Source organism: Oncorhynchus keta, chromosome 17 (genome assembly GCF_023373465.1).
Source record: "Oncorhynchus keta strain PuntledgeMale-10-30-2019 chromosome 17, Oket_V2, whole genome shotgun sequence".
Lineage (NCBI taxonomy): Eukaryota > Metazoa > Chordata > Actinopteri > Salmoniformes > Salmonidae > Oncorhynchus > Oncorhynchus keta.
Window position 1 is genome coordinate 9,924,601 of NC_068437.1, and position 17,011 is coordinate 9,941,611.

At 41.6% G+C, this 17,011-nt stretch overlaps 1 protein-coding gene across 8 annotated transcripts in view; it reads right to left on the reverse strand.

Annotated features, from left to right (window-relative positions):
* Positions 1-2,966: 2,966 nt before the first annotated feature.
* The window catches only part of LOC118396389 (inositol hexakisphosphate and diphosphoinositol-pentakisphosphate kinase 1), an 83,921-nt gene continuing 69,876 nt past the window's right edge, over positions 2,967-17,011 (reverse strand). For all 8 annotated transcript variants that reach the window (XM_052465428.1, XM_052465427.1, XM_052465426.1 and 5 more), the window contains 3 exons: positions 10,399-10,536; positions 9,404-9,523; positions 2,967-4,806 (listed from right to left, as the gene is read on the reverse strand). In XM_052465428.1, coding sequence (XP_052321388.1) covers positions 4,706-4,806; positions 9,404-9,523; positions 10,399-10,536 — 359 coding nt within the window. In that variant the 3' untranslated portion in view covers positions 2,967-4,705. The remainder of the gene's footprint in view (positions 4,807-9,403; positions 9,524-10,398; positions 10,537-17,011) is intronic.

A 17,011-nucleotide genomic window follows, 5' to 3' on the forward strand; every position in this document is an offset into this window, starting at 1 on the left:
CCAACAAGTGCTCAGCATATGTGGGAACTCCATCAAGACAGTTGGAACAGCATTCCTCAAGAACCTGGCTGAGAGACTTCCAAGAGTGTGCAAAGCTGTCATCAAGGCAAAGAGTGGCTACTTTGAAGAATCAAAAATATATTTGGATTTGATTGACCCTTTTTTCGTTACTACATGATTCCATATGTGTTATTTCATAGTTTTTATTACATTTATGTATTACTACATTTATTCTACAATGTAGAGAATAGTAACAATAAAAACCCTTGCATGAGTAGGTGTGTCATAACTTTGGACAGGTACTGTACATGTCATATTTCTGCTGCTGGGAAGAGAATAGAATGTTATATTTTTCTGCATGTTGGTAGGACAAGGCATTGTATGTGTGTGCACATGGAAGTAAGGAGGCAATACAAATGTGATGTGACTAAAATGAAAGGGCATTTAGTTGACTAAAATGGCCCACTGTTTGTCATTTTGACAACTAGACTAAATCATTATTCAAATGACAAATGTGACGAAGACTTCATTATATTTTAGTCAAAATGACTAAGCCCCCAAAAAAAAGAGTGCCAAAATGAACACTGGTGTGTAAGAGAGATAGAGAGTGTGCGCGCACCAGTGTCTATTCCATGTATTCAGTGTGGGTTCTGTGGTTGCCATGGCACTGTAAAGTAGCCTAGGTAGAAAGCTCTGTAAGTACCGTACAAATTTGTATTATATCTAAGTGGTTTTTGTTGCATTTCTAAATCAGGGTCTTGGCTCTACATCTTGTGTTCTTGACTCTCAAGAGTTTCAGGATTGTGATGAAAAGTATTCGGGCTTGATAGCTAGCTGGCTGTTTGGATTCAAATAACATGACTTTGTGTTTTGTCTGTTTGGAAGTATTAAACCCACGACTGCATGCTGTGTCCATAGGTAGCAGAGGAAGTTCAGGGACTGTTCAGGGAATGCTCCTGACCACTGCCGAGATGTGTCTTTTCGTGTGCTTTTCAGCAGCTGTGGCATCACCCAGGTGGGTGCTACGTTCATGGCAAAGGAGGACCAGTACCAGAGGAGTGTATCCAATGGAGTGACTGACCATTCAGAGAAGCAGGTGTGGAACGCTGTTGAAGAGCTCCGGGCATTGTTTTTATCAGACTGTCTTTGTTTCTCATTGGCTGTCCCGTCGATGCCCTTTACACTGAACCTACATTGCCTATCAAATACAAATTGCCTCAATTTAAAACCAAGCAGAGACTTTTAATCTCCATTTACATTTGGTTGTGTTTTTACTTTTTATGTGCTATGAGATTTTGGAAAGCGTACAAACAGCTTTAAAAAAATGTATGAATTATTAGATCTGTAACCCGAGTATGGCTAGTGTTGTAGCTTAGGTCTACTGTGTTCTTAATATTTTTGAGCCATTGATTTAAGAGGACAATAATGGAAATACATTTTCAAACTTGTTTTGTGTAATCGTAGATTACTTTAAATTTGTTATCCACTTGGGGTTGTATTGTGTTTTAAATGATCAAATCTATCTAAATGTATTCAGTGTGTGTGTGGCCAGCCGCGGTGGGTATGAATGACATCAGTGTTTGGCAATCGGTGAGAAGGCAGACTCGCAGCTTTTCCCGTCGCACTCCCTGTAGGGTGACGCAGCTCTTTCCATTCACCCGCCATCTCTAGGAGAAGTCAATTACAAAGAGGGGGTTGGGGGGCTAGCTGAATTGAAGTGGTCTCCATAGCAACACTTCAGAGCTGGAGCCAAGGAGGGAGTCATCATTGTGGTTTGTCGGAATGGGAGAGGGAGGGAGGAAAGAAAAGGAGAGGAGATGGCGAAAGGAAAGAGGGAGAGATAGAGGCGTCCCAGCCAAGAGCAGTGACTCAGATATACTCAGCTGTCAGACAACACCCCTCTTTCTTTATAGATCAATAACACGGGCTCTATCAGTCTAGACCTTCACCACGATAAGGACAATTAACACAACGCAGCCTGTTGATAGACCAGGGACAAAACGCCCTGTTTAGACTGGACAACTAGATGGGACCAGTCTCCCACAAACGCACAACCGCGCACAGATCCACATTCACACGCAGGAATACTGTCCATCGAAAGAAAACGACGGTTTGGATTTTTCCATGGCCTTAAAGTTGAATGACATGTCAAGGAGTAATATTAACCCGTGTTCTGTTACATCACCCACCATACCTGGCTATGTTCTCCAAATGTTCCTCTGAGTATACCTGTTAAAATTCCCATGCATTAGTTCACCATGACCAGCGTGTATGAGAAGAAGCGGACTGAGACTCATAGATGCATAGTTTCTGTTTCAGAATGAAGAGGTGATGTAGCTCTGCTGGCGTTGCTGTTCTCTCTGGGATCAGGGAGAATAACGTCCCTCAACAGCAGTGGTGGAGAAAATACTCCATTGTCATAGTTGAGCAACAGTAAAAGCTATACATCAAGTTCCTTATATATATACTAGCAAACCAGACGCCACGATTGTCTCGTTTAAAAAATAATAATTAATGGACAGACGGTCACACTCCCACATGCAGGCATAATTTACAAATGCAGTATTTATGTTTAGTGAGTCCGACAGATCAGAGGCAGTAGGGATGACAATGTGTTATATTGACAGGTGCGTGAATCATGTTACTGTCCTGCCTGAGAATTCAAAACGTAACCAGTACTTTCTGGTGTCAGGGAAAATGTAAGAGAGTAAAAAGTACATATTTTCTTTAGGAATGTAGAGAAGTTTAAACTTGTTTTTAAATAGGCTAAATATTAAAGTACACACCTCAAAAAACGACGTAAAAAAAATAATTTAAGCCACTGTTCAGTCACAGGACCGAAACTACAGAGACCACGCAAACTGACACCTGGGCTCCCCTCTCGCCACACAATAATAGTGCCCCTATTAGACTTGTTGAAATATATTTTTTTATTGCCTGAGACTAATGAAGAACCACAACCTTCAGAAATCAGATATTACTTTTAATAAAACAACCTTGGTGTTTTATTGCTAGACCTTAATAAGACAATGTCTAAGGAGAGGATTTTATACAGCATCAACTATCTTTGGCTGATATTACATGGCACATTAAATAACCACCAAAAAAAGGTCCTAATTTCACCTATAAACACCAGTCATTAAATAAATCATTACTATCAAGAAAAACAATGTGAAGAAAACTCTAAAGAAAAATAAAGCTTTGTTCTATAGATTCAGCAGTGCTAGTTTTACATTAGTGCAGTTGAGAGCATCCTTGAAATAGCATAGACTACTACATACCAACTACAAATACAATGACATTCATGTTCTTTTCAGAATCCATAGAAACGTTTTGGTTTTACAATTTGGAAAATTACTGTACAAGAAAACCATTGTTTTTGTTAAACGATTCAATGCATACCTTCCATCTAAAAATGTTTATTTTTTATTTAAATTATCCATAAATACATATTCAACTTTATTTATCCCCACTGGGACAATACATATGCCCAAATAATATGTATTACACCATTTGATACACAATCGTTTAAATTAACATTAAAAACACAACTTTGGCAAGACAGCAGAAATGTTCAAAATAGTTTGAGGACCCAACCCAGTATAGACTGAGGAAGGCTAAAGGCACAGCTATTTTCCTCTGGAGTGGTTTACCCTTGAAATACAGTATAAAAAAAATAATATTTACCAGATTTTTATGTAAGGTGTTGAGACACGTGTATTGTTTATATTTTTGGCATGTTGAGATCAGGATATGAAATATATTTCACATGGGACTCAAACATAAAAACAATTATGTATATAAAATATGAGTTGTGTATTATTTTGTGACAAAATGCTGTGTAGACATGATAGGAAACATACACCGAGTACACCAGAACGAAGAAACACCTTCCTAATATTGAGTTACGCACCCTCTGAATGACACACACAATCCATGTCTCAATTGTCTCAAGGGTTACAAATCCCTTTTTGACCCGTTTGCTCCCATTCATCTACACTGTTTCAAGTGGATTTAAGTGACATCAATAAGGGATCATAGCTTTCACCTGGTCAGTCTGTCATAGAAAGAGCAGGTGTTCTTAATGTTTTTGTATACTCAGTGTACAGTATTCCTGTTGTATCGTTTTGTCCCCCCCCCAATCACGTAAAGTACAGCCACCCCAAAACAGAATATAAAAAGAGGGACACAACAAAACTGAGAAAGCAGTCCGTATTTGATCAACTGGCTCAACTATACCTGTATGCCAATAATTGTCTGCAATGATTGGTGTAGAATATTCTGAACCTGCCTCCAGTCTCTGTGAAAGGAGGCCTCCCATTGTCTCTGTTCAGCAACAACATCAGCAGGCAGTCTGAATCAAGGACAGACAGATAGGCTGTAGTGATTCCATCCAGCCTCAGGCCGGTCTATACCCTGCCGAGGACACTGGCCATAGGCTCCCCTGGCTGTCGCTCAAATGGGGCAGTGTTGGTTGGACAGACAATCCACCTGAATGTTTTTGTTTGTTTTTGTCCACAAAATAAGACGAACGGTCCTCAGGGTCCAGCACTGTATGCGACTGTGATTACTAACAAGAGTTTGAAGGCACTCATAGGTTGACGGGCACAGTGTGGATGGATGGATTAATAATGGCTTCCTCTGAAGGTCCAGGTGTTGGGTTGTCCTGCGGTTCCTCTGTGGGATCCGGTGAGGGAGTTCCGGACTACTCACTGAAGCTGAAGTTTATGGCTGGGTTTGATGGGTTCACCGAGGTGGGGGAGGAGGGCCCTGCACTGGACACTGTGCTGGGGGGGCCACTGCTTACTGCGCACACACAATGAAAAGAGAAAGAGAGAGAGACCCACACAAACAGGGTAAATATTAGGTGAAAGTAATTGAGTTGTGATTGAAATTGGGGATATTAGAATACTAGGCATAGTCCTGGGTGAAACTCAACTACTGTTGTTTAAATCTGTTTTGACTCCATATATCTCCATCCAACCACATACAAAAACTCTACATGGCCAAAAGTATGTGGACACGTGCTTGTCAAACATCTCATTCCAAAAACATGGACATTAATATGGAGGTGGTCCCCCCTTTTCTGCTATAACAGCCTCCACTCCTCTGGGGAAACTTTCCACTAGATGTTGGCGCATTACTGAGGGGACTTTATTCCATTCAGCCACAAGAGCATTAGTGAGGTCGGGCACTGACGTTGGACGATTAGGCCTGGCTCAAAGTCGGCGTTCCAATTCATCCCAAAGGAGTTTGATAGGGTTGAGGTTAGGGCTCTGTGAAGGCTAGTCAAGTTCTTCCACACAGATCTCGACAAACCATTTCTGTATTGACCTCGCTTTGTGCAGTGGCATTGTCATGCTGAAAGGGCCTGCCACAAAGTTGGAAGCACGGAATTGTCTAGAATGCCATTAGTAGTGTTAACATTTCCCTTCACTGGATCTAAGGACCCTGAACGATAAAAAAACATTATTTCTCCACCAAACTTCACAGTTGGCACTATGCAGTCGGTCAGCTAGCGTTCTCCTGTCATCCGCTAAACCCAGATTCGTCCATTGGACTGCCAGACGGTGAAACGTAATTCATCACTCCAGAGAACGTGTTTCCACTGCTCCAGAGTCCAAAAGCAGCGAGCTAAAACTCCAGCCAATGCTTGGCATTGCGCATGGTGATCATAGGCTTGTGTGCGGCTGCTCAGCCATGGAAACCCATTTCATGAAGCTTCCGACAAAGAGTTATTGTGCTGACGTTGCTTCTAAGGGGCAGTTTGGAACTCGGTAGTGAGTGTTGCAACCGAGGACAGACGAACTGACCACTCTGCGGTCCCGTTCTGTGAGCTCATGTGGTCTACCATTTCGTGGGTGAGCCAATGGGTGAGCCTAGACGTTTCCACTTTACAATAACTTACAGTTGACCAGGGCAGCTCCAGCAGGGCAGAAATATGACTGACTTGTTGGAAAGGTAGTATCCTATGAAGGTGCCACGCCACGTCATGGAGCTCTTCAGTACAGGCCATTCTACTGTCAATGTTTGTCTATAGAGAGTCCGTGGCTGTGTGCTCGGTTATATGCACACCTGCCTGCAACGGGTGTGGCTGAAATATCCGAATCCACTAATATGTTTCCACATCATTTTGCCCATGTAGTGTATCTAAGTTGCCCTACTGTTTACCTTCTGTACTAGCTATTCAAATTAGTAACTAATCAGACCATTATTACTGTTCCAGCTGGCTACATTAGGTATGAAACGTTAAGCGCAGCACATGATTAATAGCAATTTCGCCAGCACCTTGTATATGTGACTCGTTTCAGGAAACTAGGCGTATGGTCGCACATCACTACTTCACAGGAGAGGCATTTGAACATTTCTGTTTATTACGTGAGCTGTTCAGTATGTGTTGAGTCCTTTCTACCACGCCGTTAAAAAAAAAATAACGTTAGCCATCGAGAACTACAAAAGTTTTGCTACTTTTCTAAACATTGATGCCCTGAATTTAGCAGGTGCTTTAGACAGATCAGTTGGAAAAAAAGTGATTTGCTACTTTCTGCACACGACACGGTCAGTGTGAACCGGAGTAACTTGACAACGCGGGCCAAACAATATGTAGATACAAACAAAACGGCGTTAAATGGTTCCAGTGAAGCATTCATCCTTGTATACGGTTGAGAGTTGTGCAGCGGTCAAAGGCGCTGAATCTCAGTGCTAGAGACGTCACTGTAGACCCTGGTTCGTTCCCGGGCTGTATCACAACCGGCGGTGATTGGGAATTCCATAGGGCACAATTGACCCAGCGTTGTTACGGTAGGGTTTGGCCGGGGTAGGCAGTCCTTGTAAAAAAAAATAACTTGTTCTTAACAGACTTGCCTAGTTAAAAAAAAAAAAAAAAAAAATGGAGTCTAGCTACATTTTCTGATATTATAATTTTGTCAAAGTCATTTTCATTGCAAGTTAAAGCGTATTGTTAGCTAGCGAACGTTACGTGTGTGATGTGTAGTAATATTATTTGAATCAGAAATCCATTTTCATTCTTAGTTATAGCTAACTAACATTGAACCCGGTTGGTTAGCTTTAGCCACCTGCAGATTCATACTACAGCTATGACAATGTTTGTATTGGTTAGTAGTAGTATGTGTTGGGATTATGCCAGTTCATTGTTTAGCTAGCTACATGACGCAACAAGTAAGCCAGGTGTGTCTGGGGTGATTACTGTCATCTCTTGTATTTCATGAACATGTGTACAATTGTCTACACAATAGTGACCCATCCACTTTATTTAACTAGGCAAGTCAGTTAAGAACAAATTCTTATTTTCAATGACGGCCTAGGAACTGCCTTGTTCAGGGGCAGAACGACAGATTTTAAAAACTTTTTTTTACCTTGTCGTCAGCTCGGGGATTCGATCTTGCAACCTTTCGGTTACTAGTCCAACACTAACCACGAGGCTACCTGTCGCCTCATTTAGGTAGATATGGCTGGGGGTTATAGCATTTCCTTCACATGACCCATCAATTTAGGTAAGTGTGTCAGGTAAGCGTCATCTAATAACTATAAAATATTTGATCTGGACACTTTGTTGTTGATATTGCTACTATGCAAGTAACCATTGCAGTATATTGTTTACACCTTGTGTAATCCTGTGCATGTGAGAAATCTACTTTTTATTTGATTTGACATTGTGTTTACCAGAGACTGTAATGTGAAGAACATGACCTGCACCAAAGTCAGATTAGGATATAGGCCAAGGATTAGATAGTGTACTTTTACCTGCAGTTTTTCCTTATTGTAAGATACTACTTTCACTACTTTTAGTCTTGAAATCATTGGTTGTTTACTACACTACCTTACTCACTCTGTTTAGCACATGGCCTCATGTGTGAATCCTTAAAGAGATGGGTGGGGGGGGCTAAGACTTAAGATGGTGTGAATGATGCTGAATGGGTATAGACAAAGATGAACTGTCCAGTAGGTGTACCAAAACATTCAAGGGCCATTTTCCCAAAAGTAAGTTACAAGTTTATCAACTTTCAAAGCAGAATTACTTGCCCATTGTTCTTCAACTGGAGTGTATGATATACCATTCTCTGAGTCTCTACTTTTATCCAATGTAAAAAACACAATTTTCAGATTTTGCTACATAAGACCGAATCGAGGCGGTCGTCACATGTCAAATTCTCTCTCATTGACAGACGGGCGAGTGTCATCATGACATTGAGGCACTTTGGGGTGAACACCCACTTGTCTCAATCAACGAGAGAAGATTGTACATAGAGCCAAAAATTGATTTAACTGAATAACAGAGAATTTTCAAAAATTGCAATTAGACATGGAAGTTTAGAAGACGCGTCGTCTTTCAAGTTGAGAATAGAGGAAGTATTGCCAATTTAAAAGGGTGTTCTGAAAATCTCTATGCTACGTTTAACATTACCTACCTAGTAACGCCTGTCAGCCAGCTGGACCAGTAATAATGGTCTAACTAGGCAATACTTTTAATAGCTACTTCTGTACTCAATTCCGTTGCACTGACTATTGGGAAAAGAAACAATGTCACGCCACCTCAAATGAAAACAAAACCGCTATTCATCCAAGCGACACTTCTAACATCCAGTATGTTTTCTACTCCTCCTCCACACCATAATAGACATTAAATGGGTTATGAGGAATAAGGAGAGCGAGAAAGAGAGACCGAGAAAGCAGCTCAGAGCAGCTGTTGAAGCAATCCTAAAATACTGGTAAAGGGCCAAATGAATCACCATGTAGCCCACTGGAGGCACAACGAGTGGGAAGGGAGGGAAGAGGGAGGGGGGCACCGACAAACAACAGACCCCGGTGGCGAGTCGGAGACGGCTCGGCAAAACTAAGTGGTATTATTATGCCGAGTCCTACTTTACAGAAGTCATAATTGATCGCGCCTCTCCTCTTGGCGATGAAAGACAAAAACACAAGGCCCTTGTTTAGTTTGACAAATTAAGGCCCAGCAAAGCAGGCTTTTTATATCTCATGCTGTGGAGGGGGAGAAAACCAGGCAGAGAGGGAGAGTTATGGGTGCTAGTTAGGCTGTTAGCCTGTGTCATGATCATTAGGCAGTAATAGGCAACAAATGCAAGAAAACAGACTGAAAATGGGGAGGTACTAATGGGATTTATTATGTTTAAAAACATGTTTTATATTGCATACCCTATTGAACACAACTCTGCTCTAGGACAATGTAAGTGTGGCTAAGACGAAGCATTGCTATTGTGGTGCTGGGTCCAAAAAAAAAAATCCCTTTTCCCTACCATCATTTTCATGTTTGTAGATCTGATCTACCCATGAGGTTGGGAGGAGCGTCCGCCATATTGCTTACACCCATCTGGGTAAGGGCTTCGGGTAGTGGTCGGACGGACACGGAGCTCAGTATACTCACAGCATAGTGGGTGGATGGGGGGCCGAACAGGAGTTTCTGAGGAGGAGAGGGCCTTTGGTGGGGGGTAGGTGTGTGCCTGGCCATACCCCTGGCTTGACGTGTCGAACAAGACAGAGAGAGCTGGAGGGAAACGATAAATGGTATTTATATAAGATGTACACTACTAAACATTATATTAGGAGACCTACAGGGGATATGTATTATATGCCAGTGAGAAAGACCGTGATGACTCGGACACAAAATATACACTACATGACCAAAGGTATGTGGACACCTGCTCAGCAAACATCTCATTCCAAAATCATGGGAATTTATATGGAGTTGTTGAAGCGTGATTACAGAGTCTAAAGGCGGACAGCTTTACATCACTCCAGCTGACGCTTGATATTGTACATGGTGATCTTAGGCTAGGCCATAGAAACCCATTTCATGAAGCTCCCGGCGAACAGTTATTGTGCTGACGTTGCTTCCAGAGGCCGTTTGGAACTCTGTAGTGAGTGTTGCAACCGAGGACGGTTTTAAGCACATCAGCAATAGGGGGTTCCGTTCTGTGAGCTTGTGTGGCCTACCAACTCGTGGCTGAGACATCGTTGCTTCTAGATGTTTCCACTTCACAAAAACAGCACTTACAGTTGACCGGGGCAGCTCTAGCAGGGCAGACATTTGACGAACTGACTTGTTGGAAATGTAACACATCTATGGTGATTGCATGACTATGTGCTCAATTTGATCCAACTGTCAGCAACGGGTGTGGCTGAAATAATTGAATCCACTAATTTGAAGGGGTGTCCACATACTTTTATAGTGTATGTATTTGTTAGCTTGTTCCCAGATCTGTTTGTACGGTCTTGCCAACTTTTATGGTCATTGTCATGCCAATGAGCATAGGATTTTGCACAACAGCACAAACAGAACATGGATCAGGTCTGTAGTGTGCAAGCTAGGCATGTTGCTTCTGGAAAGCACCAAATACCTACCGTGACTAGAATACCTACCTTTCATGGTCTTAGCATGGGCGTCGCTGCTGTCCTCACACACAGCATTGAGGAACTCGTCCACCTGCTTGAGGGACAGCGAGTTGTGCAGCGTCTCCAGTGGGTAGATAGAGGGCACCATGGAGCAGCCTTCAAAGCCTGCAGCGGAGAGGAGACACACAGTTGCACCACCCCTCCATCTGATCAAGGAGAAGTGGTGATACAGTAATACAGCACACGTAGCCCCTTCCCCAATGGCCCGGGCCACCATTTCTGGTAATTAAACCATCTGACATCAATGTGACGTCACTTGATGGAGAAAGGTAGATATGGGCGTCCTGCAGGGCACCGTGCGAGGACCATGCCAAAATCCAGCCAAGTCATTCACACTAAAGTAGCAAGCCATAGAGACTCAACTAAAGACCTGTTTTGCATTGCGAATGGCGTACACGTCCTGCGCCGAGGCCTAGTGTTGTGTGACGACGGCCTTTTCTCACACACACACACACACACACACACACACACACACACACACACACACACACACACACACACACACACACACACACACACACACACACACACACACACACACACACACACACACACACACACACACACACACACACACACACACACACACACACACACACACACACCAGCCCAAAAGAACACCATGATGGAAGCGATATCACCACACAAACACAAGGAATGGATGAGGTCAAGCAATGCATCATCCATCCATCCATCATCCATTTCCCAGAATACATGCAGTCAACCATGCATTTCTCCCCAAACTGTCCAACGTGTTGTACATTAAATCCCAACAGTACTTTTAAATGATCCGCACAAACAGCTTCGACAGTGCGCATTCTAGTCTTCCGCTGACATGTTAAATCTTCCCCCAACAGACTGACAGTTTAATTGAGATTAATCAATGTGTTCATGTGATTTCTCAAGAGATAGGCCACAAGTAACCAATCAACTTGGTCAGGACGGACTGCCACTAACCCCAACGATTACACTGTGGTGAAGCTTTGCTGGAGCTTTTGAGTTTGCTGAGCTTCAGCCATAAGCATTTCCAACATCATCATTAAATCTGGGCAAGCCAAGGTCAGAGGATAACATGAGAGGGTTTTGCCCTGCCAAAGTCTCAGATGACAACGCTAAAGAATATCGACCGTGGAAAAGGCCTGTAGCCACAAAGAAACTCAGAAAAAGGTCCTAGGGATCCTGTTAAAACATGTTCCTAGACAACAACAAAAACTTCCAGCTCAGAGTAGGTTTTAGGATAAGACACTGCTCAGAAACGGCGTCAGGTGTAAAATCAATTCATAAAAAAGGTTCTCTCAGCTGGTAATTACGATAGTTTGAGGAACCGAAAAGGAAGAATTGTGGTTGTTGACAATGTTGAAAATATGGGGAATAACCAATCGCAGAGGCATCGCCAGCTGTGAACTCTATTGCACGCTTCAGACAAAATGTACATTTCAGTCACTTAGCAGACGCTCTTATCCAGAGCGACTTACAGGAGCAATTAGAGATAAGTGCCTTTTTTTTAACCAATTCTGATACTTGTTTAAAGATTTTTTTTTTTTTATAGTCTTACTGTTATGTCAACTCCCCTTTAAAAAGTCTAAATTGCTTGGGCACAGTAGCATAAAACATTTGGAAGGGTCTATCATTTTCATCTAACACAATCAAAGTTAACATAGATGCCTTCAAATGCTCAATTTAAGCACATTTAAAAAAAAAAAAATGTAATATTGCGCTCCAAAGGGACAACTTGAAATAACATTTAGGTTAAAGAAATAGTAAAAAATAAGTGATCATTTATTAGCCTAATGGTTATGAGTTATGTATTTAGGCATATCATGTGAAATAGTCCTTGTGAAATAATTGTCAAAAGCGCAAGATACAGTCGTTGTCGGAAGTTTACATACACTTAGGTTGGAGTCATTAAAACTCATTTTTCAACCACTCCACAAATTTCTTGTTAACAAACTATAGTTTTGGCATGTCGGTTAGGACATCTACTTTGTGCATGACAAGTAATTTTTCCAACAATTGTTTACAGACAGATTATTTCACTTATAATTCACTGTATCACAATTCCAGTGGGTCAGAAGTTTACATACACTAAGTTGACTGTGCCTTTAAACAGCTTGGAAAATTCCAGAAATGAAGTCATGGCTTTAGAAACTTCTGATAGGCTAATTGACATCATATGGGTCAATTGGTGGTCTACCTGTGGATGTATTTCAAGTCCTACCTTCAAACTCAGTGCATCTTTGCTTGACATCATGGGAAAATCAAAAGATATCAGCCAAGACCTCAGAATTATTTTTTTTAGCCTTCCACAAGTTTGGTTCATCCTTGGGAGCACTTTCCAAACGCCTGAAGGTACCACGTTCATCTGTACAAACAATAGTACGCAAGTATAAACACCATGGGACCACGCAGCGTCATATTGCTCAGGAAGGAGACTCGTTCTGTCTCCTAGAGATTAATGTACTTTGGTACGAAAAGTGCAAATCAATCCCAGAACAACAGCAAAGGACCTTATGAAGATGCTAGAGGAAACAGGCACAAAAGTATCTATATCCACAGTAAAACAAATCCTATAAATCGAGATAACCTGAAAGGCCGCTCAGCAAGGAAGAACCCACTGCTCCAAAACCGTCATAAACCGTCATCATTGACTTCGGGACAAGTCTCTGAATATCTGTGAGCGGCCCAACCAGAGCCCGGACTTGAACCCTATCTAACATCTCTGGAGAGACCTGAAAATATCTGTGCAGCGACACTCCCCATCCAACCTGACAGAGCTTGAGAGGATATGCAGAGAAGAATGGAAGAAACTCCCCAAATACAGTTGTGCCAAGCTTGTAGAGTCATACCCAAGAAGACCCTAGGCTGTAATCGCTGCCAAAGGTGCTTCAACAAAGTACTAAGTAAAGGGTCTGAACACTTATGTAAATGTCATATTTTCAGTTGTTAAACATTTCTAAAATATGTTTTTGCTTTGTCATTATGGGGTAGTTTGTAAATTGACGAGGGGGGGGGAATATATATAAATCAATTTTAGAATAATAAATGTGGAAAAAGTCAAGCCATCTGAATACTTTCCGAAAGCACTGTAGGTCTAGATTATTTATGGCTTGATTATATGGCAATATCAAAACGTTCTTTCAACAACTCCAAAGCAATAGCATATGGCGCAGGAACCACAGACAAGTTGCCTTTTAGGCCAAATCATGAGGTTACAAACATCTTTAAAATAAGTTGGACTCGTATGACTAAAGAGACATATATAGCTATTATGTTTACCCTTAAGAGTAGGGGTAAAAGGCTCTATTCTCATCACTTACGACCATTTTTCTACTCTGAGACGCTTCGTGGATACGGCCCCTGACCTATAGCTCTCTTTGCCTTTCCCCTCTCTCTCTGCTTGCCTCGGTCTGTCTAGCTCCATCGTTTCTTCTCCCAGTCTTTCCACCTCTAGTTCCCCCTCTTTGTGCTGCAGCCTTTCCCCTCCATATGGATATCAAATTCAGCTCACATACCAGATGCAGTGAGAGGAGAAGACTGAATCTACACTGCACCATTCATTCACTACCTGTGAGACATCGTGGAAGAGCACACAACATTTTCAGCCACACCCGCTGCTGACAGGTGTATAAGATCGAGCACACTGCCATGCAAACTCAATAGACACACATTGGCAGTAGAATGGCCGGTACTGAAGAGCTCAGTGACTTTCAACCATCATAGGATGCTACCTTTCCAACAAGTCAGTTCGTTAAACTTCTGCCCTGCTAAAGCTGCCCCGGTCAACTGTAAGTGCTGTTATTGTGAAGTGGAGACGTATAGGTGCAACAACGGCTCAGCCGCAAAGTGGTCGGCCCCACAAACTCACAGAATGGGAACGTGGAGTGCTGAAGCGCGTAGCGAGTTCCAAACTGCCTCTGGAAGCAACGTCAGCACAAGAACTGTTTGTCGAGAGCATCATGAAATGGTTTCAAGCTATGCCTTCCAATGGTACGACTGCTGTTGGCATCCAAATATTATCCAACTTGAATAAACGCTTGGAGGTAAGGGTGACAGCAGTGGTGTAGTCTACGGCGATACGGATATCACTTATTATTATCTACATAGCACAAATGATGTGAATCACACTGCTGCTCTCTCATTTAGCTATTTGTGCTTTACGGATTGTGGTTGTTGTGGATGAATGATCATAATCCAAATGTGTATTTGAACCCAATAATGGTTGAATTGAAGAAGTTTAGGCTGCCTATCAATCATTGTTTTTGAAACCAGCGGACAGCCAGTGAAAATTGTGCTCGTAACAGCTGCACAGTGCGGTCCCAGCCTATGGAATCAAATTGGGGAATTTATTGCTTTATTTAATTAATGATGATAGAAATGTAATCCATAGGCCTAATGGACATGTTCAAACTTGCACACTTTTGATAGACTTTAAAAGGGGCCATCTGTAGACACACACAAGTTCCCAGAAATTTCTGGGGGGGAATAGCCTATTTTATTTTTATTTTACCTTTATTTAACCAGGCAAGTCAGTTAAGAACAAATTCTTATTTTCAATGACGGCCTAGGAACAGTGGGTTAACTGCCTGTTCAGGGGCAGAATGACAGATTTGTACCTTGTCAGCTCGGGGATTTGAACTTGCAACCTTCCGGTTACGAGCCCAACGCTCTAACCACTAGGCTACACTGCCGCCCCAAATGCAGCATATAGCATTCATTTCACACATGTAAATAGTACTTTTCAGTAGTGCTCAAAGCATGCCATTCCATGAGCGCAGCATTTTCAACTCGAATCAATGAGCCCAATCAGTCATCCATGACAACAAAATCATAAACAGAGTAGGGCTGGGTAATAAGTCCTTAGTTTTAGGGTTATGCTCAGAGAAAACAATTAGGCTAATCTATACTTCCAAGTCCTATTCTTGAAAATCAAAGGGTATAACATTTATTGGAATGACTGGAATTCTGATAGACTTTGTTTTTTAATGTAAAGATATAATTGAATCGTATTATATGTAGTAGAACGCAACGGGTTAGAGGAAGTCAAACATCCATATATGGCAGCTATGTAAACTTTAACATGGACTTATCCTGCAATCAAAGTGGTTAAATTGGTAACACACATTTTTATTTTCTTCTAACGCCTCTTAAGGGGAAAGTCATCTAAAAGTAACTGAATGTAATCAGATTACGTTACTGAATTTGGGGCAATCCAAAAGTTAAGTTACTTTTTACAATGTGGCAGGTAACTAAACTAGTAACTAAACAGATTACATTTTGAAAGTAAACTACCCGACCCTGGTTACAGGTCTTTCACTGATCCGGATAAACCCTGAAATGTGTTTTAACCATGTACGGAGGTTCTCTCAGTTAATATAAGACATCATGGCAGCTGTATTTAGCTTTCAAAAGGCCATCATTTCTTTTGCCTGCCAGCCAAACTAAAGACAACATCATTTGCGAGCTAACACAACTCTCAAAGAATTCAAGTTCCCGACAGCTACAAAAATAGCTGGTTTGGCATCTTTAAAAAATCCAGAGCACCTTTAAACAGTCTCGTATTATTTCGGGATTCTTTTGGTCTGGTACATACAGTACCTTCAGAAAGTATTCATACCCCTTGACCCATTCAAACTGTTGTGTTACAGCCTGAACTCAAAATGTATTACAAATATTTTTCTCACCAATTTACACACAATACCCCATAATGAAAACATTTTGAAATGTTGCCAAATGTATTAAAAATGTAATGCAGAAATCTCATTTACCTAAAGTATTGCCTAAAGGTTGTGAATACTTGAAGAAGCACCTTTGGCGGCCGTTAAAGCTTTGAGTCATTTTGGGTGCCTGTATCAGCTTTGCACATCTGGATTTGGGGATTTTCTTCCATTCTTCCTTGCAGATGTTCTCAAGCTATGTTAAAGTTAGATGGGCAGCAGCAGTGAACAGCAATCTTCAAGTCTTTCCACAGATTTTCGAATGGTCCTTCTTGCCCGGACGGCTAGCTCTAGGAAGTTCGAGATATATATATATATATATATTACATTTCCCAATGATGGAGACCACTGTGCTCTTGGAAACTTTCAAACACTCTATAAATTGTTTTATACCCTTCCCCAGATATAATTGTGATGAGGCATATATCTTGGAGCTCTATGGACTGTTCCTTGGACTTCATGGTGCAGCTTCTGTTCTGACATGCACTGTCAACTGTGGGACCTTATAAAGACAGTTGTGTTTGCTTCTAAATCATGTCCAAACATTTGAATTGGTCACAGTTGGACTCCAATCAAGTTGTAGAGAGATGAAGAAATTCCCGTTTCCCTTGCCTTTCCATTTGGAGTGTCATAGCAGAGGGTTGTGAATACTTAAATACATGAGATACGCATTTTATTTTCTTCAATACTTTTGTATAAAACCTGAAAACGTGTTTTCACTGTCGTTATGGGGGTATCGTGTGTAGACAGGTGAGAGAAAAACAAACATTTGAATCCATTTTGAATTCAGGCTGTAACACAACAAAATGTGGAATAAGTCAAGGGGTATGAATACCTTCTGACGGCTCTGTACGTTGCTTTCTGCA